At 44.6% G+C, this 27704-nt stretch overlaps 1 protein-coding gene across 2 annotated transcripts in view; it reads left to right on the plus strand.

The window, feature by feature from the left end:
- The window catches only part of trps1 (trichorhinophalangeal syndrome I), an 84165-nt gene extending 72472 nt beyond the window's left edge, over positions 1-11693 (plus strand). For both annotated transcript variants that reach the window (XM_056416833.1, XM_056416841.1), the window contains 2 exons: positions 2299-2421; positions 5688-11693. In XM_056416833.1, coding sequence (XP_056272808.1) covers positions 2299-2421; positions 5688-7328 — 1764 coding nt within the window. In that variant the 3' untranslated portion in view covers positions 7329-11693. The remainder of the gene's footprint in view (positions 1-2298; positions 2422-5687) is intronic.
- Positions 11694-27704: the final 16011 nt, after the last annotated feature.

Raw genomic sequence — 27704 nt, forward strand, 5'->3', positions numbered from 1 at the left:
TTCTGACAGATGCACTGTTTGGCTAGCAACACTAGACACGCACACACACACACACACACACACACACACACACACACGCACACACAGACACAGGAAACGTACATCAATCAATCACCTGGCTCTGTCTCTCTACATGTGGTGACCGTATGTTGAGTGCAGCATACACACATAGGCGGGCAGGCACACACACACACACACATGCGCATACACAGCAGAGGATGTAAGTGTTCTGATGGATGAAAACACATGTACCATAAAGACTCGAATATTAGCTTAGGTGTTTATTACAAACAACATTATTGGAAACAGGATGCTCCATTGTACACATTTTGAGACTGAGTGAGTTTTCAGAGTATAATAAACACATCTATTGTGTTCCTTTGATATCAAATCTTTGAACAATCTAAAAGTTTGATGTCGTAGCTCAATTCCAGACAGTATGAAGGATGTCATCGTAAAATGTCTCTTTATGACCTCAAATTATAGCAAGGAGAAAAAAAAGGAGCCATTAAACCACTTTTCATTTCCAGTAGAATTCAACCTCTAAACTTTCAACAGTGTCTTGCACATATGTTTGATCGGTGCTTTAACGTTCATTTATTGTTGAGAAATCTCTTTTAAATTAACTTCCTCGTGCAAACGCAGCTTTGGTTATATATTACATTTGAGTTTGCCTATTCAATTTATAAGTTGTGTGAATTCTTCTACACCACAACATACGATTAGCATTTCCTCAATTTCCTCAGTTTCCAACTCCTTAATAAACGTATATTTCTCAGGCTCTACGTGAGCACGTGTCTCGGTGTCGTGCGTGCGTTGCCGTACTTCAGATTGCGAAACACTAAACTGAGAAGTGCTGCGTCCAATGGGCTCTTTTGCTTTCAGCTGGCAGGTGAAACAGACGCTCAATGGAAGTGCCGGTCGTGACTCCATCTGTAGCTCTGAGACTGCGGACCGCCTGATTGATTGAAGTGCGGCGCACTTTTGTGAAAAGTTGAACTGTTTTTTTTTACTTTTATAGCACTGGGTGCACCGAGCCCGAGAAAAAGCTGTCGGCACTTTCACGAACATGAAAACAACAAGAAACCAGCGATGAAAGGAGAAGCTCCCAGTGGATGAAAAGTCCACGGTGGAGGAAGAGACGGAGAAACAGATTGGGATAAAAGGGACGATACAAGAGAGACGGGGGGGGGCAGATTTTACCCATAGTCCAGTACGCGGACACTCACTAGAACAACCATCGAGAGATTATCAAAGCGGATGTCACACCCACAACATTACACGCTGGTGTTTTCTTTTCCTCTTTAAATAAACTATAAATATAAAATAAATAATTTTAAAAAGCACACACGTATGTATTTTTATTTATTTCTTTTTTCTTTTTCTCAATACTCTGACTTTATGATGTTTTGTCCACTGTTTCGTCATCCTCTAGGTGTTATGTCTATTTATTTTCTTTTGTCTTATACTAAAAAATGTTTAGAGAAGAAAAAAGAAATATATATATATTTTGTAATTATTTAAAAAAATTAGAATTTCGAGGAGATGAAATATTGAAGATTGGATGGGCAACAATGCGAAGATGAACTTCTTCTTTTTCCATAATTGAAGAGCAAGAAATGGTGGGATAGACAGGCCGACAGGGAGACACACAGAGTCATGGAGGAGAAAGATGAGGTGTGCTGTCTCCTCAGGGTCATAAAGGTGGTGAATGGGGCCGCAGACTTAATGGGATGGAGAAACGTTGTGATTGGCTCATTACCGCGATGGAGCACGTTGCCACAACAGGTGGCCTTTTCACCCCTCCCTTCTTCCTTGCACACACTACTTTGTTATACACCACTGCAGGTGTGTGTGTGTGTCCGGCAGTTCAGAAATATGCTTAAACAAGTCTCTGTCGAGTCGTACTTGATTAGCCACATACTTAAAACCCACACAAGGTATTCAACGCGACGACATGATTTTCTCTCCATTGAAGTATATTTTGTTGTTTGTATTAACCGTGGTCCGTACGGAGCGACTCGGTGCAGAACAATGGTCTAAATAGGATTTCCCATTAGGCTTGATCAATGAGAGCCCATCATCTCTCGGCCACCAAGCCAATCTGTTTCCTCTCTCTGCTGACCTCACGTCGGTGGTGTGAATATTAAAAAGGTATCAAGACTGAAGTCAGCGATTTCACTCCCCTCCTTCTCTTTTCGCTTAATGACTTTTTTCTGTCTTTCTAAGTTTCCCCCGCCGGCCTTTATTTCTCTCTTCACGTTCTTAACGTTGTCCGTATTTTTCTCCAACCTGTAGCGACGCAGAGGCAGCGGGGTCTTCTGCGCCAACTGTCTGACCACCAAGACGTCGTTGTGGAGGAAGAACTCCAACGGAGGCTACGTCTGCAACGCGTGTGGTTTATACCAAAAGCTACATTCGGTAAGTCGTGCACACTGATGCCGCGGCCGCACCGGCTGAGCATCTCACTGCAAAGTAGAGGAAGCAAACTGTTCCCCTCTGGTAAAAGTTTCCTTCAAACCAATTAGAAGAGACACACGGAGGGAGCTATACATTTCCAAAACAAATAAATATAGAGGGACGGAAAGCAATCCCGAGGAGTGAGCTGACACTCTGGTGTGTCGTCACACACGAGTTAATGTGTTATGCCGAGCTCCTATACACGACGCATAGGACACCGACACACACTCATAACGGTTCCACTGGATCGGGAACCCGGTGCGTCCGACTATTTTATAGACTGTGCTGTGTGTTAATAAATCCACGGGGTCTCTCTGACCGCTAATTATCATTCCTCCTGTTAGCACACTCCTCAAATGAAAGGGTGCGTACTGCAGTCGAGTCCTTGCACACGCTCTGTGAATCCCGCTGTGTAAACCTCATATTGTGGGGAAAGTATATTCCATTTCGGCGGCGACTGAGCCAGCTTCATGGCGCGAGAAAGATGACAGAATGAATCAACTTTACCATCTAAGCCCGGGGAAAGTCCATGAAATTCTCAAATCTAATCAGACTGCATGAATTACAGATGAGATAAGGACCCAGCCCGTCATTTAGTGGACTTTAAAATATATAGTTCTCACCTCGTGTGTTTGTAAGGAGTCAAAAGAGTAGTTCATGCTTCAATTCAGCTATTTAACCCTTGTGTTACCTTCGGGTCATTTTGACCCGATTCAATATTTAACCCTCCTGTCGCCTTCGGGTCAATTTGACCCGATTCAATGTTTAATGTCGGTGTTCTTTCGGGAGTCAACAAACAAATATAAAGTACCTCACACTTAAACTTGCAAAACAATATTAATTCTAATAATTTTCTGGAGATTTTAATAGCTGGGGTCATATTGACCTCAAGGGTAAAATATGTTAGTAAATATAAAGGTAACATGAGGGTTAAACATTGAATCGGGTCATATTGACCCGAAGGCGACAGGAGGGTGTAATATTTAATCGGGTCAAATTGACCCGAAGGCAACACAAGGGTTAAGGAAAAGGTTTATAAATATTCCGAGTGTGAAACGCGCTTTCAGCGCTCCGACGTGCACATGTACAGTATGTATGCCAGGTTCATGTTCACATCTTGGCTATTTAAGCTCAGCTTGTAAAATGTCAAAGTGAAAATGTTTCAGTGTAATAAATCACAGTGTTCGCAAATGCATCAGTGGGTTGACCCTGTTACGACCCAGAGATCTAAGCTGCAATTATGGGATGGAGCTTTAAAGACCTTTCACAGAATGACAAGGCGGTTTCCTCCTTCCTGCCCCTGCACAAGTCCTCGTGTCAACCCGTTCATCTCATCTGCTGCTCCTCTCACGTCCCGGGCCCCTCTGCATCTTCACGACAGTCGTATTTTATATCCCACGATAAAGGTTTTATATGCCCGACACACATTATTAGAGAGGATAGCAGTGAGCGTGGGGAAGGGAGAGCGATGAATACGGAGAGAGAGAAAGGTAGACGTAAAGGTGGGAGGGGGACGGAGAGTAAGGAAAGAAGGGAAGACAAAGAAAGAGGAGAAGATTAAGGTAAAGGGTGAGGATGGAGATAATGAAAGGGAGATTGTAAGGAGCTCTAGAAGGAGGGAGACGGATCAGGAGAAGATGCAGATGAGATTTTAAAGCCACTCCAAAGTGTTTGTGAGGCGCCTCGGGAGATCGTAGAAGCAGCAATGCTTCATGAGCATCACGTGCTTTTTATGTACAATTGCATTGCAAACTAAACTGTATACATTTAACAAACCCATGAATAACTCCCAGTTTAAATAAAGTTTTGCATTAGTTAGTTTTCAGAGACCAATAATAAGTGTCTCTCCTCCCCTGTATGGAGGTCGGACGCAGCTCTGGACTGTTTCATCGCTTCACTCCTTCCCTCCTTCTTTTTCCTCGTTCCCTCTGCCTCTTCCCCCTCTGGTCACCACCTTGTTCCCTTCTCATTTATCTCGCCTCCTTTGTTTCAGTCTCCCCTTTGCTCCTCTCTTGAGCTCTTCTTCTACACACCCCTGTGCAACTAGAAGCACAAAACCAGAGAGCCGCAAAGAATAAGAGAAATGTCGGCGATGTGACTGACATTGTTTCCACCGTTGATTGTCAAAACGAATGAGGTCATCATTTGTTTACGTTACACCTGCAGCAGGACATCCTGGATTGAGGCTGTGACCCATCGCTCCTTAAATACTTCCAGTAGCAGCTCCGCAATGACGGATGATGACTCGGCACATATAATCATGCTTTTATACTCTTCCCTTGAGAGGCACACTGTGTCAGTCACAGATATAGAGCCATACACACAGAAACCATCGATACAGTCACACTATAAATCATTCCCAGCATCGACATAGCAAAAAAAGCTGACTTGTGTCAATTATTAATGTTATAACTATTTATAATGTGTATTTAGAGAGGAAGCCTCAAACAAGCTGATTCTTCAATAATGAAAGGACAGCAAATCATCACTTTTGAGTGGAAGCGAATACTTTATTTTACTTTCGCTAATTGTTCAGGAAATGTTTTTAAAATGTTTGGATTTTGTTGGCGTGTGTCAAAGAGTGAGACATCACACACGTCTCATCATCTTGCTTATGTATATTTATAAGTACTTCGTTAATTCCATTCGGAAATGAAACAAGTGTGAAGTGCTTCATAGACTGTGTTGTTGTTACCGAGCAGTTTTACTTCTTCAGCTTGACTGTTGCCTTTTCAATCCAAATGATTCGGAGAAATACTTTATACTTCAATAGTTAGGATGAAAGTCATTATTATTAGATCAGGTTCGTGAGTGATCCGTCAAGTAAAAGTAGAGTCTGCAGGGAAAACTCCATTTACATCAGATGTAAGCGCTCCCCCTAGTGGTCAGGGCAAACAAACACAGTCCTCAGGAGCGCTAGACACGTCCGTCTTTTATTATCACGTCGCATTTAATTACCGCGAGATCGAGTCCTTATGAATCGAGACTTTACAAAACTTCAGTCCGACACTGTTGGAGTCGGACTACCTTTCCTTCGTTGTTAGAAACAACAGCTGCAGCGGTCGATCCTCAGGCCGTCGCACTGCAGCTTCCTCAGCATGAATGTGTGTGTTTCACCAAATATCAAATTAACTGGGATGTTTCTTGGTCATAACTTTGAAAGTTATAATTTCATCACAATATAGGGTCATTTTCAATCAGATGTTCTCTGTCTTCCTCTCTTGTAGACACCCAGACCTCTAAACATCATCAAGCAGAACAACGGCGAACAGATTATCCGCCGCCGGACCCGGAAACGCATCAACCCTGATTCGCTGTCGTCTGAGACCCCCGCCCCCAAGCAGCAGCGCGTCGCCAGCGAGGAGCGTTTGAACGGGGAGGAGTCGGACCGGAGCTTCGCAACAACCAAAAACCAGCAGCCTTCGCCGCGCTCGCGCTCACCCCGATCCACGCAGGCCTTCCTCGCCAGCCAAACATTGGAGATCCATCGACGGATGCCTCCCCTGCTCCTCCCCTCACATCCCCCCTCCTCATTGGTAGCTGAGGGAAATGGGGGCGTTGCTGAGGGAGGGATTATATCTCAAGGAGAGGGAGGTAAAGGGGGAGGGGGATCAGAAAGAGGAAGTCCCATTGAAAAGTACATGCGTCCATCCAAACCGTCGAGTTATTCGCCTCCTGGATCTCCCATTGAAAAGTACCAGTACCCTCTCTTCTCCTTACCCTTACCATTGACCCTCTCGTCCGATTTGACCCCGGAGTCAGATTGGCTCCGATTCTGGACCAAGTACAAGATGGCAGCCGCCTCCGGGGTTCCTGGTAGCATCAGTAACCTCAGTAGCCCCGGGGGCCTCGGGAATAACGCTCTTTACCTTGGCGCGATGGTGGCTCCGGGGCCGCATCATCAGCAGAGCTACACGGTGCCTTACTGCGCCTCTCCCTACTCTCCTCTTCCCCCACCCCCAGCCCCTCCTCACTACCCTCCTCCTCCTCCTCCTCTTCACTCCCAAACCTCGTCGCCGTCATTAGAGAACGATGCTCCTTTGGATCTCGCAATAAGGCAGAGGGACACGAGCGCCGCCGACGCCCACGCGTCTACGAACGGCGCCGAGAGGAGAAGGCAAGAGTCGCCGCTCGCTGAAAGGTTGAGGGAGAGCTGGAAAGGAGAGAAAGAGGAGGACAAGGAGAGGATGGACGAGGGAGAGAGCTCAAAAGAGGAGATGAGGAGGGAGGGAAAGGATCATTTGGCGAAACGTCGGCCAAGCGTCCCGTCGACTCGCACGACGGCGGAGGTGGCCACGCAGGACGACCTGACCAACCGCTGCATCCATTGTGGCATCTACTTCCTGGACGAGGTCATGTATGCCCTGCACATGAGTTGCCACGGCGACCAGGGACCCTACCAGTGCAGCTTTTGCCTCCACGTGTGTGTGGATCGCTACGATTTCACCACACACATCCAGAGGGGCTTACACAGGTACTCGGACAAAGCGCCACAGCAGAGGGGCCGCGAGCAGGACGGCCTCGCCCAGAGCGCCGCGGCCGTGTCGGAGCGAGAGGACGCGGCGCCGGAGGAAAACGACGAAGGCGATCGCAGCGAGATCACGGACGAAAGCGGCGATGTCGTCGCAGTTTGTCACGACGGCCGAGGAGAAGTAACTACAGGCAACGCGGCCACTGACATCGAGACAGAAGTTGAAGAGGAGGCAGCAGGAGGAGGAGGAGGAGGAGGAGGAGGAGGCCAAGACATCACAAACCAGGTGTTGGAGGAGGAAACGGTGCCAGATAGTGATGATGTCATCACCAAGCCCACGGAGGAAACGACTGTCGCCGACTCTGAAACCGTAGACGAGAACACGGGGAGTAATTAGTGGTGGGATGCCTTGGACTCACCCGCACCTTTCAGGACGTGTGTTATTGTTATGAATAAGCTGCCGGCCTCCGCGCTCCTGGAGGCGGGCTCATGGCACACGGGCTCTCAACGGAACACATCCTCATGCTGGAGGCACTCGGCTGTCAAATGGTCACAAAGTCATTGTAGGATCTCGCTCAACTGCTGCAGGGGCAGTTTGGAGAAGGAGCCCCCGAAGTCGGGGCGCTCGCCTCCACCCAACAGCCCCAACGAGAGGAAGCCAGACCGACCGTCGCACCGCTCTCATTCCGGATGAGTTTCGAGGAGCTCAGCACTTGCACAGCCATCATACAGCAGAGCAAAAAATTAATACGAAATGCGAGAAGCAAAACTCTTTCCCTGAGCGGATCTGTTATGCAGCGCGCTAAACCGGTGGCAACCGGTCTGACGCATCATTCAGTCGTTTTTTATCTCGGTACAGCCAGATCTGATCTGGTGAGAACGACTTTCTTCTTCGTGTTTTTGAGCGTTTTGCCCGCCGTGCAGATGAACTTATTTTGACTCTTGTAAACTGGTCAGAGATAAACCAGTTGAAACCAGTTGAAACCAGTTGAAACCTGGTGTTACCTTGGTACAACATGATCAGTTGGTTGACTTCACTCGTGCCCTCTTGTTTCTAAAACTGGCAAAAAATAAATAACGACAACTGGCGAAATGCCCCCCCCCCCCTGTGCAAAGTGGCCCCGGTTGGTTCGATCCGACCGAGACTTTTTGAACTCCTTAAAACCGGTTTCAACTGGTAAGACCGGAGTAATTCCGGACCGAAGTGTTCTCCTCATCCACTTGGATCAAAGCGAGTGATATTATTTTCTACCTTCCTCCGTGCCATGATACTAGCGACGTGCCTGGCTGCCTGCCTAACAGAACATTCATCTATTAACCTGCTTAACATTTATAATGATGATAATGGTAATAATAATAATTATGATGTTATAGTGCAAAACATGCAATTTGCTACACCTTTTTCCTATATATGTTATTTTGTAAAAGCAAATAATGCTTTTTTGTTTGTGTGCAGGAAACGGTACTATAAGACTCGTCTATTTGTGTTTTCTTTCTTTTGGAGCTCGTTGTTGTTTGTTGAGGAGACTTGTTGTTGCGTTGTTCACGGCCCGCTGACACGGTACAGCAGCAGACGGGTGTGTGTGTGTGTGTGTGCATTCATGTAAGAGTGTTTGTGTGTAAGGAACAACGGATGATATCAACATTATGAAGGCGTGCGCTCGATATTTCTGTCCTCAGGGGTCACAAGTGCTGCACACCAACCCGCCCGTTTGAGAGCACGTGACACGTCATGTGACATGTCACGTGACACGCTCAGTGGTCTCACGGTCCCACATGTTACATAACGTCCTCTTGTGTATGTTCTTATCGTGTTCAGTATGTGTTAATAGGTCAACATGGTCTTAGTATGTAACTTTATTTCTTTCTTTCTGTCTTCACGTGGTTTTATAGAGACTTATGAACTTCGGGACATCGAACCTTAATGTTTGCGTTTGACTCGATGAACTTCGGCTCTGTGTCGAGTCCACGGAGCTGCTCGCCGACAGTGTTGTACTCAGCCTATCTTGTATATCGGAGAGTTCGGTAGGTTGCCTCTATGTAGCATGTTAACGTCTTATTAAATACGTTGCCTTTTCTATGGATGGAAACTGTTAAACTTTACACCGAAAGATACAGAACAAAGTCAAGACGACGTTGTAAAGTTGAGTTGTGTGACTCGCTGAAGGGAAATGAGCAGGTCGCTTCACGTAACTCGTCCCCCTTCTCTCCCGATTCATTACCGACGTTTGGGTTCTCGCGAGGTCTTTGAACGCCCCTCTTTTCTTCGGAACGGAGCGACGCGGCGGCCGTCTTGTTTATTTTTATAAAGAGAGAATCACTTCTTCTGCCTTGCTGCCTTAGTTGCAAAAAAACAGATAAAATCACCACGAGACTCCTTTTGAAGGAAGTAATAAAAGGCCGAGAGAAAAGAAAATACAAGAAGGAGGAAAGAATGAGATATAAGAACAAGATATTTTTCTACGCTTATCCAAAAGACGTGAATGAGAAATGTTCCGCCTAGTGCCTGGTAACTTGTACAGTTTTTCTAATAAGTATAACTGTCTGTGTCGAAGAGTTATGTTATGAGTTGGCAGACGTCCAACAGACTGCTATATTTAATGTACATGCACCAAGATGTCAGTCATCCATTATAATGCTTGATTTCAGCCTCGCTGTCCGGTTGGTCAGAAACGTGTTCACATTTGGCATTTTCAGCCCATGAGGGGACCCACGCGAGCTTTAAAAAATATATATATGAAGTCGGTTGCTGTCGATCATAACTATCTCCAATTGTTGCATGTATGTACACGACTCTGGAAATGTGGAGACAAACGGTGACCGTAACTTTTGTACGAAAGCCGTGATGCCAAGAAGTGGGCGTGTGCTGTGTGTTCGGTTTACAGGAGATGAATCGTGGCCGCGGTCATGTGACCAGAAGGCCCAGATCACGGTGCCGGTACCGCGCGTGGCTCCAGATCACACTGACGAAACCAATTCATGTTGTACAAATAACTCAAATGGTCTTCGTTCTAGGAAATATCTTGTGCCAATGTGTTGAGTTTTTTTAATTTGTTTGTATGATGGTGATCTCCCAAGGGGCTGCTGGAGCATCATGAAATATGTTTACATTTTAAAATGTAGCAACAACAACAAAAAGCTACGGAATGAAGCAGTGCTTTCTTAAGAGACGGAACAAAGGCAGGACTGAGCTGGTAGATGGTGCCTTTGGAGAAAATATGAGCAGAAGGTGGATGAATAGAGTAGCTAATACAAATAGGTTTATGTATCCATAGCAACTCGTCCGTGGTCTCTTTACCTCCCTTCAACATCTCTATCTCCATCTTTCTTTGTTTCTAACTCCGACTCTCATCTTCTACGTATTCCTCCGCCGGCCTGCGTCCCTTCTCTTGGTTAACTGCTCCGTCCGAGGGAGCCAGGGGGTCCCTGAATGCAACGCGGTCCCCGCAACTGAAAACCTTTGCGCTCACGTTTACTTTCTGGAGTTCCACTCCCACTCGAACGGGCCTCGGCTTCGTCACCAGCGGTGACATTTCCAATACTTGCTCCGCAGTGTGCATTCATTTTTATTTTTCAGATTTAGGTTCGTTCGTTCGCCAACGGGACTCACATCGGATAAAAGCGCCGAGTCCCTTGGGTGACGGTTTTCAGGGGATTTCTCGGAAAAGTAGGACAAAGATGTGAAAAAGAAACTGGATGAACGAGGTTCTTTTTTTGTTGTTGTCAAATCTGGGTGAACGTCTCGATTCCTCAGCGGGCTGGAGACAAATTCCGATGCCAAAATGTTTCCATCGTTCGGCTTTTGAAAGAAGAACCTCTCGAAAGTAACAAAAACACAGCCGTGATACTTAAGAAGAAAACAACAGTCGATGCGCTCTTTCCGTGTAGTTGGTGCTCTGCAGAACCCTTTACCGTCCACACATCTTCTCTGTGCGTCTGCCAGCTGAACATTAACGTCTTCCACGGGTCAAGTAAGGATGCCGTTTATGTAAAACATAAATAGTTGTTATTGTTGATCGGGAGAACATTTCAGCCGGCGTTTTATGTTTTAAAATAGGCACGAGAAGCCTGGTGATAAACGAGGTACAGCAGGACACACGCCTCGTCCTTCAATAAGGAGAGGTTTTTTTTGGATAGGTTTGATGGCATTTCAAATCAGAGTTTACATTGGGGGGGGGGGGGGGGGGAAGGGTCTGGCTTTACAAGTGTTTTAATTTTTGTCTTTCTCAGAATGTGTTAGAGAGAATTATGCTGTTGCTTGCACTCCATTTATTGTGTTCTTATTGCCAAGGAAGGGACGACACACAGAGACACACACACACACACACACACACACACACACACACACACACACACACACACACCGGCAGTGGTACGGCTTGAGTGTACATTTTGGGATGTACAGTATTAATCATGGGAGAAAAGGGAGCTAAAGGCCAGTTTGTCATTGGTCAGACACACATGCATGCACACACATCAACTATGTACATTTAACCAATATATTTTAGTAGCATTTTGTCTCCTATTCAGTTGAATGTCTGATAGAAATTTTTTGTTTTTTGTTTTTTAGGTTCTTTTCTTCCTCATGTTGTATTTTATTCTGAAACCTTTCCGTACTTTGTTTTTAGGTTTCATTTCATGCAAAAATGATAATTCAACATATTTTGACAGCCAAGAAAAAGTTTGTTCCACAGCTAAACTTGAAGAATAATGTTGACGATGATGACGATGATAATAATTAATAAAAGTAATAACAAACATACAGAGTATGGACAGTGTGTGTGTTTCATTCATTCGGCCGTATGAATTCCCCCATGGGTGGATCAAAGGGTTCCGACCTGAGACAAACTACAGGCTCCTGGAGGCTGGGGGCCAAACACATAAAGCATGAAGCTCTCATACCGAGTCAGGTGGATTTTTCTTTCAGAAAATATTTAGAAAATTGTTAAAGCTGTGAACATCTGTCCTGCTGTGCCTGTGGATCCACATTAATATTCTCGTCTTTCCTTCACTGCTGCCAGCCGGCTTCCCCGACTTTACAAGCTTTTTGTCCTGATATTATCAGATTATTTATCTGTCACTTAGACATTAAATCAAATGCGTCGTTACCGCACAACATGCTGTTCACTTCAAGTCTTTTTTCATATGAAATACGCTGATGTGGCGTTATTATCGGCCATGGCGTCGCGTTCTTCCTGAACAGCGCCGGTCCAGAGAAAGACACGAGTCGGTCAGATAGCCGTGACGTGTTGTGTTGCTGTTCATTGTTCCCCGAGGATGATTCCATTTGAATCCCTTGACCTTGTGACCTTGTGACCGCCCGCCTGACTCGGATCACATGTAGTTTACGAGCCAATGTTTGCATCTCACTGACATTTGCTGACAGCACTCCTGGCCCCCAGATGATACCTTGAAATGTTCTTGTGACCCCTTGACCTTTCCTTTGAGACTATCATCAAGCCAAGGTTTCAATTTCCAGATAAGAAATATCAAATGTGATTTAGAAATTGCAATTTACTGAGTCTTTTGGACATCCTTTGAGCTTTACTCTCGAGCTACTGCAAAAGGTCAACTTCACACACAAGACAAAAGGAATATTTGCATGATGATGTTGATTCTACCGACTCCATCGTCTTCCTCCAGCGTCACACCAGCACTAAAGCTCTAAAACTTCCATTTAGTACGACTAAATGTCACTTATTGATATGTTCTGGTTGAACTTTATTTCACAGCAAAGACCTGAGAAAGCATTTGGCCCTCAGCCAGAGGCTCGTTGCTCACCAACAAAGCCGAGTCCAACTTTCCCACAATCCTCATTTGGGTCGGGAACTGTGACGGACTCACTCAGCGCGTCCGTCACACAGAGGCTTCTCATCTCGGGTCCGTTTCATGTTCAGCTTTATTATATTCATCTTTGTGTTTAGAAGATGGACATTGACTGGAGGTGGCTAGGTCTGCTTTAGAGTCGGTGTGTGTGCGTGTGTGTGTGTGTGTGTTTGTGTGTGTGTGTAATGATCGGCCACAGGAAGTCGGGGACAGACTGGAATATTAAAAACCCGGGTGTCTCCTGGAGAGGTCAACACACACATGCGGCTGCACATAATTATGAACCTGTTGAAGGCAAAAAGAGAAAAATCCATCCAATGAATATAAAGAACGAGGGAATGTGAAAACAACACGCAGCAATGCAAAAACATGTGGACTGTTGTCACCGAGAAGGGGGCCGACGCATCGGATGAACAGACAACATGTCTTCTCTATGCCCCCCCCCACCCCCCGTCTGTTTAAGCAGCTCGCAAACATCATTTCTGTTTATTTTAATTCATGTTTATGTATGAGTTACCTGCACTGTGGACTAAGGGTGCCTGCGTGTCAAAGAGCAACATGCAGGTGAAGTGTGTGTGTGTGTGTGTGTTTGTTTGTGTGCAGGTGCTTTTGTGAATGAAATAGCATTGTTGTTGCTGTTGTCTTGTCTTCATGTGGGTTGCTTGATATGTACTCTGTTTAAATTTCATATTGTGACGGACACAAAGGTAATTGTTGGGTGGATGTATAGATAGATAGATATGATCTAGACTGGCACTTTGAATTATTAATGTGGCTCATTTGGACAGCTGTGAAGTTTGTCACTACCAGAATGCACCGTGAGAGAGAGAGAGAGCGAGAGAGAGAGAGAGAGAGGATCTAGCTGTGAGGCATGTTGCATATTGAATGATTCCAACAGTGGCTGCTGTGTGAGCTCATTCCACATTCATTTTGGGATATAAAGCTCTCGTGTTATACGGATAGATGGATGTTGGTCTTCATTAAATCCATCATTTACGACCACATGGCGGCCGTAACATGAGCAGGTCGCTGCCTCTAACTCCTGCAGAGCTCTCTGGAAGCAGAACTCCAGCTCTCCGCGGCCTCAGCCATCGGCTTCACGGTGAGGGCGGAGGGGTTGGATGTGTAATCTTCTTCCCCTTTCATTCCCCCTGTACGACTCCAGCTGCTCCACACTTTGTCTTCCCCCCTTCTGGTACACGGCATGCCTCTCTTCTTCTTCTTCTTTTTGTCATCTTTCAAATTCAGATGCACTTCATGGGAGCCGCAGGAGGGTTCACGGTCTGCCCAGAGAAGTTTTGAAGGCAAAAGGAACCGCTGACACTCGAGGGTATCAAACCCGTGACATGAGAGAGAGGAGGGGAAACAGATACACATCAAAGACTATACTGGCCTCCTTCAAGCACACACACACACACACACACACACATAAGCACAACAAGAGGCAAGCATGCATACACACATGGTATGCAGTATGCAAATACAATGTGCATTTTGTATTTTGCATGTTAGCAAAACACACACACACACACACACATACACACACACACAGCTTCATAAAGAGTTTTTCTTTGCCCCGTCCTTCACATTAGGGCGCTGGAGTTATTTCATAATAATTCAGTTAATAATATCTCCTCCTCAACACTGATAATGGTATGCACCTGTGTATTTATATTTCTCTGTAAAACTCTGATAAGCTTTTGCTCATCTTCCTCACCTGCACCCCCCCCCCCCCCCACCACACCCATCCTCCACTGAACAACCCTCCCTCCACTTTTCTGATAAAATGCATTTTAATTCTCACATGAGGGCAACGGGACAGGAAGTCAGAACTACTGACTATAAAAAGCTTCTTTTTTTTACTCCATTTCTGCCAGACTTTTAAAAATCTCTTTTACCCATTTTTGTCTTCATCCTTGAGTCGTTTTCTTTAGTTTTGTATTCATATTTTCAGGGGAATCAGCACTGTATATTAAACTGAAATATAGTTATTTATGTGTAGGGGAAGTGTTTCACTGTGTTGTGAAGCTGTGTGTATGTGTGTGTGTGTGTGTGTGTACCCAGGCAAACCTTCTCCATCACTGCACCACCGGGCAACAAAGTAGCAGCTTTAACTAGGAAATAACTTGTATCGCCTCACAGAGAACCTGCTGTTGAGATGGATGGGCTCACATTAAAACAAAAGCCTGACTCTTTTTTAAAGAATTTGAATGCTTTCAGACTTTACCTGAGGATGTCGCCCCAGTCTTAGCGTCTGTGTCTGCTACAGACATGTGTGTGTGTGTGTGTGTGTGTCTGTTATTCAACATAACAGAATTAAGCAGGAAAGAGACACGTCCAATCGGAGTGCAACATTTACATTCATTGTTTCACCCACAAACTATTTGATAAATAAGTCCCCTCTGTGTTGAAGTCACAGTCTTTTCATTATCTTTAAACGATCCGAGCTGTGAGCCGATCGGCGTTATCGTCCTCACAGGCTCATCAAATGTGGGAGAGGTATGTATTTCGACTTCTGCGTTTCAAAGTGCAAAGCCAAGCGGATTCGTAGAAGTGAACACGGAGGATTCTATGATGATGAAATGTGAATATGAGAGATAGACGAAACTTTGCCCAACTTTCTCTTCTCATTCACATTTTAAGCAAGTGGCTGAATCAGCTTACACAAACACACACACACACACACACACACACACACACACACACACACACACACACACACACACACACACACACACACACAACGCCCCGACTGAAATGTTGTGTCACCAAACCTGAAACTTTTATCCAATGCAGTGGCAGCAGTTAATCAGTTCCGAGGCAGTAGAGTTAAAGATTTATGAACATTCAGGTGCCCCTACAACATCGTTAATAAAGCGAGTAACACACAAAAACAAAAGTACAGCATGATGGAAAAAAAAGAAATGAGAGGCTATCTTCGGAGAGGAAAAACAAATTATGGATGAAACATGAGTAAGCATCTTTATACGTTATATGTTTTTATTTTTATTAATACGTTCCAGCAAAGCCTGGTTGCCTTTTTCATTTTAAAAAATGCGACACACTATTTAATTTAGTATTTGTCCTCAATAAAACAAATAAATATCAATTTCATCTGCACATTACAACCAAAACCAATAAAAGAAAAATGAGAAGTTTGAAGCCAAATACTGTGTGGTCGACTGGCCTCATAAATAAGATAAACAAGCCTCTCCACTGAGAACACCAGCATGTGTGGGTTCATCCCACTGCGCTGCGAGAGATCCACAAATACAGTAATGACCGACTTATTGAGTAATTTAATCCTTTATTCAGGCTCATCTCATTTCTAACTGCACTGACAAAGCACGGCCGAAGGCAATCTCACTTTTTCACTCCATGATTTGCAAATGTCCCGACGATGATTCAAATAGTTTGTATACATCTCAACTCAGGCCTTTCATTTCACATCAACAACAACAACAACAACCCCAATACAGCAATAGCTCTAAACATATACAGCATGTCTGGGATACTGAAGGTCTACTTATTGATATCTGTCTGTGGGGTGAAACAGTGGAATATTTTAACCGATGACATCAAAGAAAGTAAAAATCTGGTACTATTCAAGAAAAAATGTAGACATGACTCTGGAGAAGATTAGACTTAACAGTATTGATGAAGCATAAGAAGTAACGGTTAATGCATGGGGACATGTTCTTAAATTTCTGGTTTGTTGTTTTGTTTTTGTTTGTTTTGTTTTTCTTTTATATATATATATATTTATATGTGTATATGGTTCTTTGGAATACTTTTTTTTTGAGCAATCATAGGTTAGGGCACTTATAAGTTAGATAGCTTCAGCCTTGACTCTTTCGTTCAGCCACTTTCTTTTGTTTATTACTGATGGTTGTATATTTTGCTTATCGAAATAAACTCAACTCAACTCAACTCAAAAAGGTTCATTTATCATTAATATTTCCCTCCGGAGGCAACATAAAGCGGTGACTGTGCTTATGACGGTGCTTATGAATATGGTAACAAGTGATCAACGAGCTCCATGGGCAGAACATGAGTAATAACTCTCAGTCGCTCCATCGGTTGCCACGCGAGTTCTCCTGGCTGCTCCCGTGCTTCGTGGAGGAAGACTCGACTCGTGTTGCCAGAGAGCGAAGCCGAAAGCAAAGATGTAAAACACTAGTAAGATAAATAAGTCAATACAATTGACCTTTTTGATAATAATAATAATAATAATAACAATACTAATAATAATAACCAGTCGCTCGGGGACTATATGGCCGAGTCAGGCTCAGAATATTGCAGATGGAGGAAATCTTTGGACACTTCTTGTGTCTAGGATACCGATTTCAGCTTCTCCCATTGGCTGAGGAAGCGCAGAACCAGAACAGGGTTTTAAAACTCTACACATGCTGCCCGTGGCTTCTTTCCAAGAACCCCCACGCCTCTCCGGTGTCGACTGCCGCAGCGTTGCGTCCTGACCTTCGAGGAACCAGCGTTGCTGCTTGTAATCTTGGCAATCCCGGAGTGTAAAGCTCATTCTTGGGTTCCGCTATTTGAATACGCTTCGCAGTACCTCCATTGCTACGGCGCTATCAGCTTCAGGCTTTAGGATTACAGCGTCTGCCTGGTGGGTCAGGGAAGCACAAGTTCAACTCGGTAATCATAAATTAATTGTATTAGTGGTGTACAGCTCATCACTCCAGGGGTTTGCTTCAATACAACACAAGTCCACTGACCTCTGACCTCTTTGATAAAGCTGAAGGGGTCACACTTTAAAAATATATATAATGAGTCCTCTTTCTTTTCTTATTGATCACATCTGGGAATGTGGGAGCATTCTATTTGGGGGGTATGATATGTTTCTATCGCTGCTTGTGTATATCTGTCACCCTCTACTGTTATTTTAATTGTTGTTACTGCTGAAAAACAGTCAATAATGCCCAACATGCCACTGAGATCTCCATTTTATAATTCCAAGTGCCTTTATGTACTTTTGATGTGCCTTGTTATGCTTTGTGTTTGTGTATAAAAAAAAAAAAGATAGTGTGCACACAAAAAGGCAACAGACAACAAAAATAAATACATAAAAAAAAGTATATATATATATATATACACATAATGGCTGAGAAGAATATGTTGTCTGTTTTCTATGATTATGACTGATTATATGCACAACAATGTCATCATGTCAATGATCAGAGTGCGTTAACTAAATCATTCTAATACACAATTAAATATTAATGATCCCAACGTGAGAAAGCAAGTTATGTATGTAGTGTCAATGAAGAAGGAAAGGAAGAGGAAAGGAGGAAGGAAAAGAAAAGAGTCGAGAAGTAGGTGATGGTGGCTCCCACCTCCCCTCTCCTCTCCCCCCTTCGCTTCATCCATCCATTATTCAGTATACCTGCAGGTCAAACTCTCAGCTTCTGCTTGACATCTGCCCTTTTCCTCTATCCTGTATCTCCCACTCCTCTTTCCATTTCTCGGTCACCCTTTCATTTCCCCTTTCTGACAGAAATCTCCTTCGGGTTTGGCAACATACCTATTTGGTGAGTTTTAGGAAAAGGGTTAATATAACCTCTTTCTGATGGAGAACACTGGAGGCAAACTTCTCCCGTGTGCATACTCCCAGACCGGAGCTGTGAAATGTCAAATTTGTATTGAAGTTTCTTTGTAGGTATTTAACTCGTATATTTCAGTAGGCGTTTTTTGGCAGTATAATAAAGTTTTTGCCACTTTTCTCTACTTCTTTCTTTTTTGACCTGCACGGTCTAACAGTCCCCCCCCCCCCCCCACCCCACACACACTTAGGCACAAGCAACGAAATCGAGAGACACCTTAATTATGAATTGCATGCGTTGTTAATAAACGTACACTCCCGTTGTAAATTCATAAAGTATTAAGTCCGTATTGGCCTTTGCATGTGTGTTTGTTTGTGTGTGTGTGTGTGTGTGTGTGTGTGTGTGTGTGTGTGTGTGTGTGTGTGTGTGTGTGTGTGTGTGAGTGAGCGACCGCTAACACCACTCGCCTCCTCACAACAGCCTCCAGTGTTGCTCTTATGTGCAGGGGAAGTCAAGGCATCCGTGTACAGCAAGAAGAAAAGAAGGATTTGTGCAACAAGTGTCTCTTCACAGGGAAATTTCTTCCACTCAGAGTCACAGTGGCCCGTCAAGACTGAATTGGAGGTGAAATACTTGAAGAAGATTCACTTGAAGAAAAAGGCTCAATTTCAGACAATATACAGGCCGCGAAAATATCCCATTTCTCACTTTCACATGTCACCACAGACCCCTATTTTCTTCAAAGAAACATTTACTTGATATTCACAACTGTTACGCTTTTATTTTTGGGAGAAAAATGGGAACTTTTGCCGCCAGGTCGACTCCTACACACACATAGAGTAGTGTACAGTGTGTAGGGCCTGTATAAAGTACCTGCAAACACAAACACTCACATTTGTTGCACACTTGCATATTTATTGGCATAATTATGCCACAAATATCGGTGTGTGAACCGTACTCACTTGTAGCGTGTGAACCGTACTCACATGTAGCGTGGGAACCGTACTCACTTGTAGCGTGTGAACCGTAGTCACATGTAGCGTGTGAACCGTAGTCACATGTAGCGTGTGAACCATACTCACATGTAGCGTGTGAACCGTACTCACATGTAGCGTGTGAACCATACTCACATGTAGCGTGTGAACCGTACTCACATGTCGGCACTCTAAGCCTATTTAACGTTTCATGAACAGTATTTATACTGACCTCTTTGATCCTCAGCTAGATGAATCATAATGTCATTCTATGATTAACAAGGCAGATTTAGTCGTGTGCATCTTGTCCACGTACACACTCTTACCTTGTGTATTGAAACAACAACAAGGAAATGTGAAGATCAACACGTGTGAATGAACATGGAGCCAAACATCTCGCTCATCCTTCAAGAAACTCGTACAGCAGCAACAGCTTTCGTATCACGTAATCCGTCTGTTATGTTTTGACTAATGACTTTATTGCTCAGTCTATGAAATGTCAAATAGGTGGTGAAATACGTCCATCACAGGCCCTGAAACTAAATGATGGCAGATTTATTATCTTTTAATTAACCTTCTTCGACTAAATCAATCAGTTTTTTACTTCATAAAAGTCCTTCTAATTGAATTGTTCATTTTCCAATACTTACAGCTGTCACACTATTATAGTTATTGACCTTAAATGCAGGTGTGGAGAGCACTGATGATTTCCGTATGCCATTGAAAGTAATTGCACACAGCACAGAGGTCGGCTGTTGCATATATAACGTTGGTGTTGTGTGAAAAGGCCACGAAGAAGAACAGGAAGAGAGGAAGATGGAATGATAAGAAGGTGATTGATTAGTGTGGGATCATATCTTTAAATCCTCCAGTAAACGATGACGCTGCGTGGATTAAACCTCGGGAGAATGCCGAAGAGGAATGGTGAGGTCGGCTCACACTGGAGGGACGGAGACTGTGGCGTGAATGAATCTCTTTAAAATGGAGATGATGAGGTGAGCAAATAAAAAAGAATTTAAAAAAACGAGGAGAGAAGAACATTTAGTATGAGAACGCAGAGTAACATCCAGAACCTGACGAGGTGAGACAAGAGAGGCAGAGGAGGAGCATAAATTATGAGGCGAATGGAATATCCTGCATGACAGAGAGGGAGGGAACATGAACTGTAAAGTGAACAAAGGACCCCACCAATGCACTGGAGGCCTTTTAAACTAGTGAGGGCGAGATCCTGTCCCCAAGAAGTCAACACCATCTGGCCTCAACGACTACCGACCGGTCGCCCTCACCTCCCATGTGATGAAGGTGCTGGAGAGGCTGGTCTTGGCCCACCTCCGGCCGCAGGTGAAATCGTCGCTGGACCCTCTGCAATTTGCTTACCAGCCTCATGTGGGAGTGGACGACGCCATCATCTACCTGCTGCAACGAGCTCAGTCGCACCTGGATGGAACCGGTGTCTCTGTGAGAGTCACTTTCTTTGACTTCTCCAGTGCATTTAACACCATCCAGCCACTGCTGCTGAGTGAGAAGCTGCGGGTGGCCGGTGTGGACGCGTCCACCATCTCCTGGATCACTGACTACCTCACAGGCAGACCACAGTTTGTCAGAATGGGCGTGTGCTGTCTGGAACGGTGGTCAGTGATGTTGAGCCCACAGGAACTGTTCTGTCTCCTTCCTCTTCACCCTGTACACCAGTGACTTCCAGTACAACACGGAGTCATGCCATCTGCAGAAGTACTCTGATGATTCTGCAGTGGTCGGGTGTATTAGGGATGGACGGGAGGAGGAGTACAGGGCAGTGGTGAGTGACTTTGTAAAGTGGGCCGATGAGAACCACCTGCGGCTGAACGTGGCCAAGACCAGAGAGATGGTGGTGGACTTCAGGAGGAAGGCGACAGCTCCTACACCTCTGAGTGTCCTGGGAGTGGACGTGGACATGGTGGAGGAGTACAAGTACCTGGGCGTCTCCATCGACAGCCGACTGAACTGGAAGGCCAACATCAACGCTGTGTACAAGAAGGGGATGAGTCGACTCTTTTTTTCCTGAGGAAGCTTCGATCCTTCAACGTGTGCAGCAAGATGCTGGAGTTATTCTACCAGTCGGTTGTGGCCAGTGTGCTGCACTTTGCCATTGTCTGCTGGGGAGCAGCATCGGGCCGGTGACACCAGCCGTCTTAACAAACTGGTTAGGAAGGCTGGCTCCATCATCGGCTGCCAGCTGGAGCACCTGGAACAGGTGGTGGAGAGGAGGACGTTGAAGAAACTGGTGTCCATATTGGACAACCCGGACCACCCTCTCCACCACCTCCTACAGGGACAGAGGAGTACTTTCTCCAGACGTCTCCTCACGCTCCGCTGCCACAAGGAGAGATACAGGAGAACATTCCTGCCGACGGCTATGAGGCTCTACAACAGTTCACCTCTTGCCAGATCACCCTAACCCTTCTTATATTTGTGTTTTTTATTTTTATTTTTATTCTTGTGTGTTGCTGCTACTGGCTCGACAAATTTCCCCTTGGGGATTAATAAAGTATATATCTATCTATCTATCTATCTATCTATCTATGAACAAAGAAGGGAGGGGGGGGGGGGGGCGTGAGTGAACGAGACAGAGAGAGATGGTGAAGCGAGGTGGGGAAAGAGAAATGGGGAACAGAATGCATCGGAGGGAGTTAAAGAGTGATTAAATGCAGCAGCAAGGGGGAGCACGGAATGATAATGATCCTCGTGGAGTTAAGGGGGAGAGTATTAGGAAGGAGCAAGGTTGAGATAAAGTGAGTGACGGATGAGGGGAGCGCCTGAGAAAAGGGAAGTGAACGGGAAGTGAACGGAGAGGACGCGATGACAAGAGAGATAGAAAGCTGGAGGTTTTCTCTTCTCTCGTTCTCTAATACTTTATCGCTCACTGCCATTCCATCATCCAAGAGCTTCTCTTTCTCTTTTACGACACCGTGTAGTTTCTCTTGTTCACTCGCTCTTCATTTCGTCGTCCCTCTTCTCTCTCTCTCTCTCTTTGCTATTATATGGTAAGTTCCTCGGTGAGTAAGCCAGTAATACGTCACGTCTCAGAAACATAATGTCACATTTTTAGTTGTAGAAATAGCCGCCATAAGAACATCATTTCCCACGAACACAGGGGCACTACTTCTACCGCCATGACTACTGGTAACAGTGTGTGCCGTCTGGATTGTCAAGTTCAGACTTTATTTGTTTCTCAATGTGGACACATGTGTGTACAAACATGTAATAGATGTGCACATTAAAAAAAAACATTAAAAACATGCAGATAATTAATAACAGCCAATTCTTAACTGTCCAGTAATATCCAACAAAGGGGCGCTATGTGATGTCTAATCTCTCGTGTCCAGCATCTCCTCAGGCACCCAGGAGGCACCCTGATCTGATGCTGCAAGCACCTCAACTGGCCCCCAAATTGGACACTTTTAAACCCTCACCTTAAATATCTCAAGTAGAATCAGGGATGAGAAACGTGTTTGACTTCCTGCTCTGGGCAAGAAGCTCTCCCTCCAGCTGCATGAGGACCAGTCGTTCCCCTCCGGAGCTGCTTCAGCTGATGGGAGCTCAGCACTGATGGCGCTGAGTGAGGGGTCGGAGGTCTTTCATCACAGCGGGGACCAAATCACAGAGATTATTGTTCTGTTGAGCATACATTAATTACTTTACATACAACTGGAATCACACTTCTGCCTTTTGAAATAGTTACAAAGATATCATCAAGAAATACATATGTTATGCTTTGCAGTTTAATTGTCTATTATAAATCATGCTCTCATTATGGGAAATAAGAGTAGTTGACAAATGATGGTCAACTACTCTTACATTTATGTTTTTATTTAAAAGCACAACAAAAATTAAACTGTGTCATATAAAGTGTTTATTACACATTAAATGATTGCCAACTGTAAGATATTCGGCATACGACTTTGCTTTGTAGGGCCTTTTTTAACACATGTTCGTGGTTAAATGTAAGTCACACATTCAAGAGCTTATTGGGTCAGGTCATTTCTCTGTGGAGTTATCTTTTTGTTGGAGACTCGCAATAAGAGCATAAGATACACCTGAGAAAACAATAACTTTGACCATCCAGTCCACTTAAAGGGTACCTGTAATGAAAGCGAATATGTAGCCAGATCAAAAGATAATGTGTTTCTAAAGGTTATTCATGCACTGACGGTCCAGTATTCAATAACAATACGTAGTTTAGGCTGTTCAAAGTCCTCAACTCCGACATGCGACATTGCACTGGAGCTTGAATATGTCGCGGGTGGTGTGACGTCGAATCGTTGAGAGATCGACAGCCAGCCACAGCGGATGTGTTCAGATACCAATATAAACAACGTCGAGCGCTCGCAAACAAATGCTGAGAGATTGATAATATGGACGATGAAAGATTGTCTGATTCAGCAACTGGATACTTGTTTGAACCTTTAAAAGCAGACTATCCCCATTTAGTGAATTGTGACAGCGATGATAGCGATGATTCTGATGAAGTTGATGCCGAAGGACCGCCGGTCCAGATGCTTCACCGTGCGGACCGTGCACGCAAGTCGGCGGACGTTTGGTGCAGTTGTGGGAAATGTGTGCCACAAAAAACAGACATAGAGTGCATTTGTTGTAAAGAGCACGAACTTATGTCCGATGATATAGTGTCATTAGACCTCATCTGCTTCACACAAGAGTGAGCTTGATAGCTACATCGCGCATAAGCCAGCGCTGGAGATGTCTTTCATTGATGCAATGATCGGCCGACATGTTCGGGGGCCTGCACCCGAGGGACAACTGTCAAATCGGTAAGTTTGCCAGTTGTTTCATGTAGGCTAATTTGCGATCACCAGAGTTGGTGTGATTATTACTAATATTCTGAATATATTCACCTTTATTCTCCCATAAGCGAGAGGCCTAACATTTGCCTGCATACTATCGCCCATGATTATGATGATCCTTTAGCATAGACTAAGAAGCCCATACTTTATATAGCGGTCTCAGTAGGCCGCGCACCATGGAGGCCGCGGTATATCGAATAAGGCCGCGTCCGCTGCCCGTGTATCGTGGCATTAGGTACTAGGTTTGGGCACGCAAAATAACTTTTTAGTCTTGTGAGTCCGTTTATTATTTAGACAACCGAACGCCTTGCACTGCGCCATCTTGGCGTGAACTCCAGACGTGAACTGGTTTGAGGCCACCGATCTATCCCAAGAAGCAACGCGTGTAGAAGTGGCTCCGGATTGGCTGAATTCCTTTCAACGACTCAACGTCATAGTTAGCTTTGACATGAGTAAATAACTAGCAAAATGGCTGCGCCCTGAAGCGTTCACGGACTCGGAATGTTGACAAAGAAATGTAAATCCTCGGGCTATGCGTGACTTGTTGACAATAGCGGCGGGGTAAATATGATTTATTTGATGCGCCGAATGGATGTAGCACGTTGTTGTTTTGCACTACAGGTACCCTTTAATAAGTTTAGAAAGTGTGGCGGTATTGTGATTTGTTCTCACTGTTGCTATTAATATCTGCTTCATCGAGCTGTAAAACATGATGGCTCAAATTTGGAACTGTAAAAATTATTATTTCAGCTCCTGCTGTGTTGAACGAGAAGAGTTCAGGACAAAAACGGGGATAAACAAGAGGAGTGGCGTACCCACGCTGAGACAATTAGTTCCACATGTAGCTAACTCCTGCTGTGAACACTTGTATGCTTGTGTCAGAGAACGTGTGTGTGTGTGTGTGTGTGTGTGTGTGTGTGTTTGTGTGTGTGGTAGTGCAAGGTGTCCCGTTGCATCTTTCAGGACTTGTGTATACACAAATTCAAGGGACATTTTAGGCAGTTCATATTTGAATATCAGTGAAGCAATTACAGAGAGATGAATCAAGAGACAACCCGTCTGGGACGAGGAAGGTGGAAAGAGAGATAGAGATCGGACTGAACAAAGTAGAAGGAGACGGCCGTGGCAGATAACGAGAGGGTTGGGTATGCTCCATCCCTCTTTTCCTCTCTACAAATGTTCTTTGCTGCTGGCATGACGCTCATTTCCTGCCTCATCTCGCCACATCGGCTCCGTGCCCGCTGGTCTGTTCCACTGAATAACTTTCATCGTCATTATTATTTGCAGAATGCTCTGCAATTTTCTCCCTGTAACCACAAGACAAATAGCCCAGGATGCTTTGTGGAATCTGATGCTTATTATACTCATCTCACACATGTACACATGCACTGCTGTCGTTGTTGTTGTTGTTGTGTCAGTACGGTATGTTGGTGTGTTGTTGCGCGTTGCTTCACCTGCTATTGTTTACAATATGTACAAAAATTCCCTTTTTAAGTTTTTCTGCAGACATGGCAAAGTCAGTAGGCCTAGGTCGTAAGCAAAAAGTTGAATTACATTTACATATTATGATGATTATATGTTTAGGGTTAGGGTTAGCCACGAAGACGAGAGAGAGAGAGACAGAGGATCTAGCTGTGAGGAATGTTGAATATTGTCTCCGTGACCTCAGTCTTTCGGTCACGCCCCAGAGTTCATGACCATCGCTGAGGGTTGGAACGTAGACCGACCAGTTAATTGAGAGCTTTGCCTTTCAGCTCAGATCCCTCTTCACCAAGACGGTTTCCCCCTGAGAACGAGAGGGTGATAGTATAAAACATATAAAAATAACTTGTAAAAAAAAAAAAGCAGCAGAATCCATCTTGAAAGGGCTGTGACCTTGGAGGGATCACTGACTGATGGGCCAGCCGGTTGAGATGGATATCATTTGGATCGATACCAGTGAAGCTTATCGGCTCTTTTGGATTATTTTGTGAGAAAAACAAAGACAATTCATTTGAAAAGAATACACTCAGCTGCTCCCTTTTTAATAACGTGAAAATAAATGACATACATAGTTGTTACCTACAGCCTCTTGACTCCACTGATGACCATAACCTGGGTAACAGCCGAGTGCCACGAGCCTCTCCTGTGTCATCTTCCTCGCCAGCAGAACCATTACCTCCAGACCTTATCCATGCTCTGGGTTTTGCTGCTGTATAATCCCTCCCGGCCAGCAGGCCTGGGGGCGGGTAAGGGGAGAGTCCACACTGTTAGTGCTGTGCGATAGCCCTGCGTCTTGAACCCTAAATGCTCAGATGTGTCTTCTACCCACACAAAACACAAGCTCTGGTCCCAGAACGGATTAAAATGATCTGTGTTGTGTGGATACTGCAGACAAAGAATCAATAATCAGTGAAGCGATCCAGGCTACCACTTACAGTTGGAATTGCACTAAAAACTTTTTATCCAGCACTTCCAAATGGTAGAAATAGTGCACTGAGGTCCCGGTGAGACAAAAGACCACAAGTTAAAATGAGCTTGCTCAAGTTGCAGACACTGACAGAATTACAGAATCAGCCGATGGAGGGATTTTTGATCTAAAGACAAGTTGACGTGTGAGGAAAAGCTGAGATGGTTTTCAGACTAAAGTCAGCTTTTAAGGAGGCAGTCTGCTCTGAGGAAAACATTTTTTAATCTCTGTAGTGAAGAACAATACCTTTTAAAGCATGCTGTCTCAAGCAGATCTTTGTCTGGGAGAGGAGGGTCATGAGAATCTCTGCTCTACTTTTCTGACCCCTCGCTGGTCTTTGATAGCGAAGCAAACGGCTACCGGCCGTCTCTGCAGGACAGATGACACTGCAGATATTTCTGATGAAGGCCAGAGCAAAAGAGACGGTGGTGGAGGCTGTGCTGATGCTTGTGAAAACAGATCGCTGGCCCTAGATATGACACGCGTAGTGTTTTCAGCTGCGACATGAAAAAAACAACAACCCTCAATTGGGCTTTTTTGTTGCTGGATGGTGGGCAGAATGTTTAGAGCGTTGGCGATAATGATCCTCGGGAACTTTAACAACCCTCCCGTGCTCATTGCTGTGCCTATTCTTTAATAATAACGCTTTATTGATCAGCATATGGTCCCTCTGCCCCTCACCTCAGGTCAGGTCAGAGCACGGGGCTGAACAACATGTCCTCCAGTATGAGGGATGCCTCTCTAACAACTGAGCCACCGAGCTGCCCGTAGTATCCCAGACGGGCTGTGAATGTGTGAGACTTGAATCTCGATTGTTTGCTGCAATGCTTTTACCATGATGTATTTTAGTCATGGCATTGAAATTCCAAATATCTGGTTAAGTCTGGATGATTTATTGACACTGCTTTTATTGAAGTTTTACGTTATGTTTTAGAGAAGACAAAGTACTTTGGAACAATGTGAGCTGCATTGCTGGATACCACCAGAGTAAGTAAGTAAAAAGGGTTTGTGTTCAACATTTAGGGCAAACCAATCCTTTATGGTTGAATCGTCCTCCATTATTAAGCTGTTGATTAAGCAAAAGTGAATGGAGGAAATTCATATTGTTTGCTCATGCACCTT

Source organism: Pseudoliparis swirei, chromosome 1, assembly GCF_029220125.1.
Source record: "Pseudoliparis swirei isolate HS2019 ecotype Mariana Trench chromosome 1, NWPU_hadal_v1, whole genome shotgun sequence".
Taxonomy (NCBI): Eukaryota; Metazoa; Chordata; class Actinopteri; order Perciformes; family Liparidae; genus Pseudoliparis; species Pseudoliparis swirei.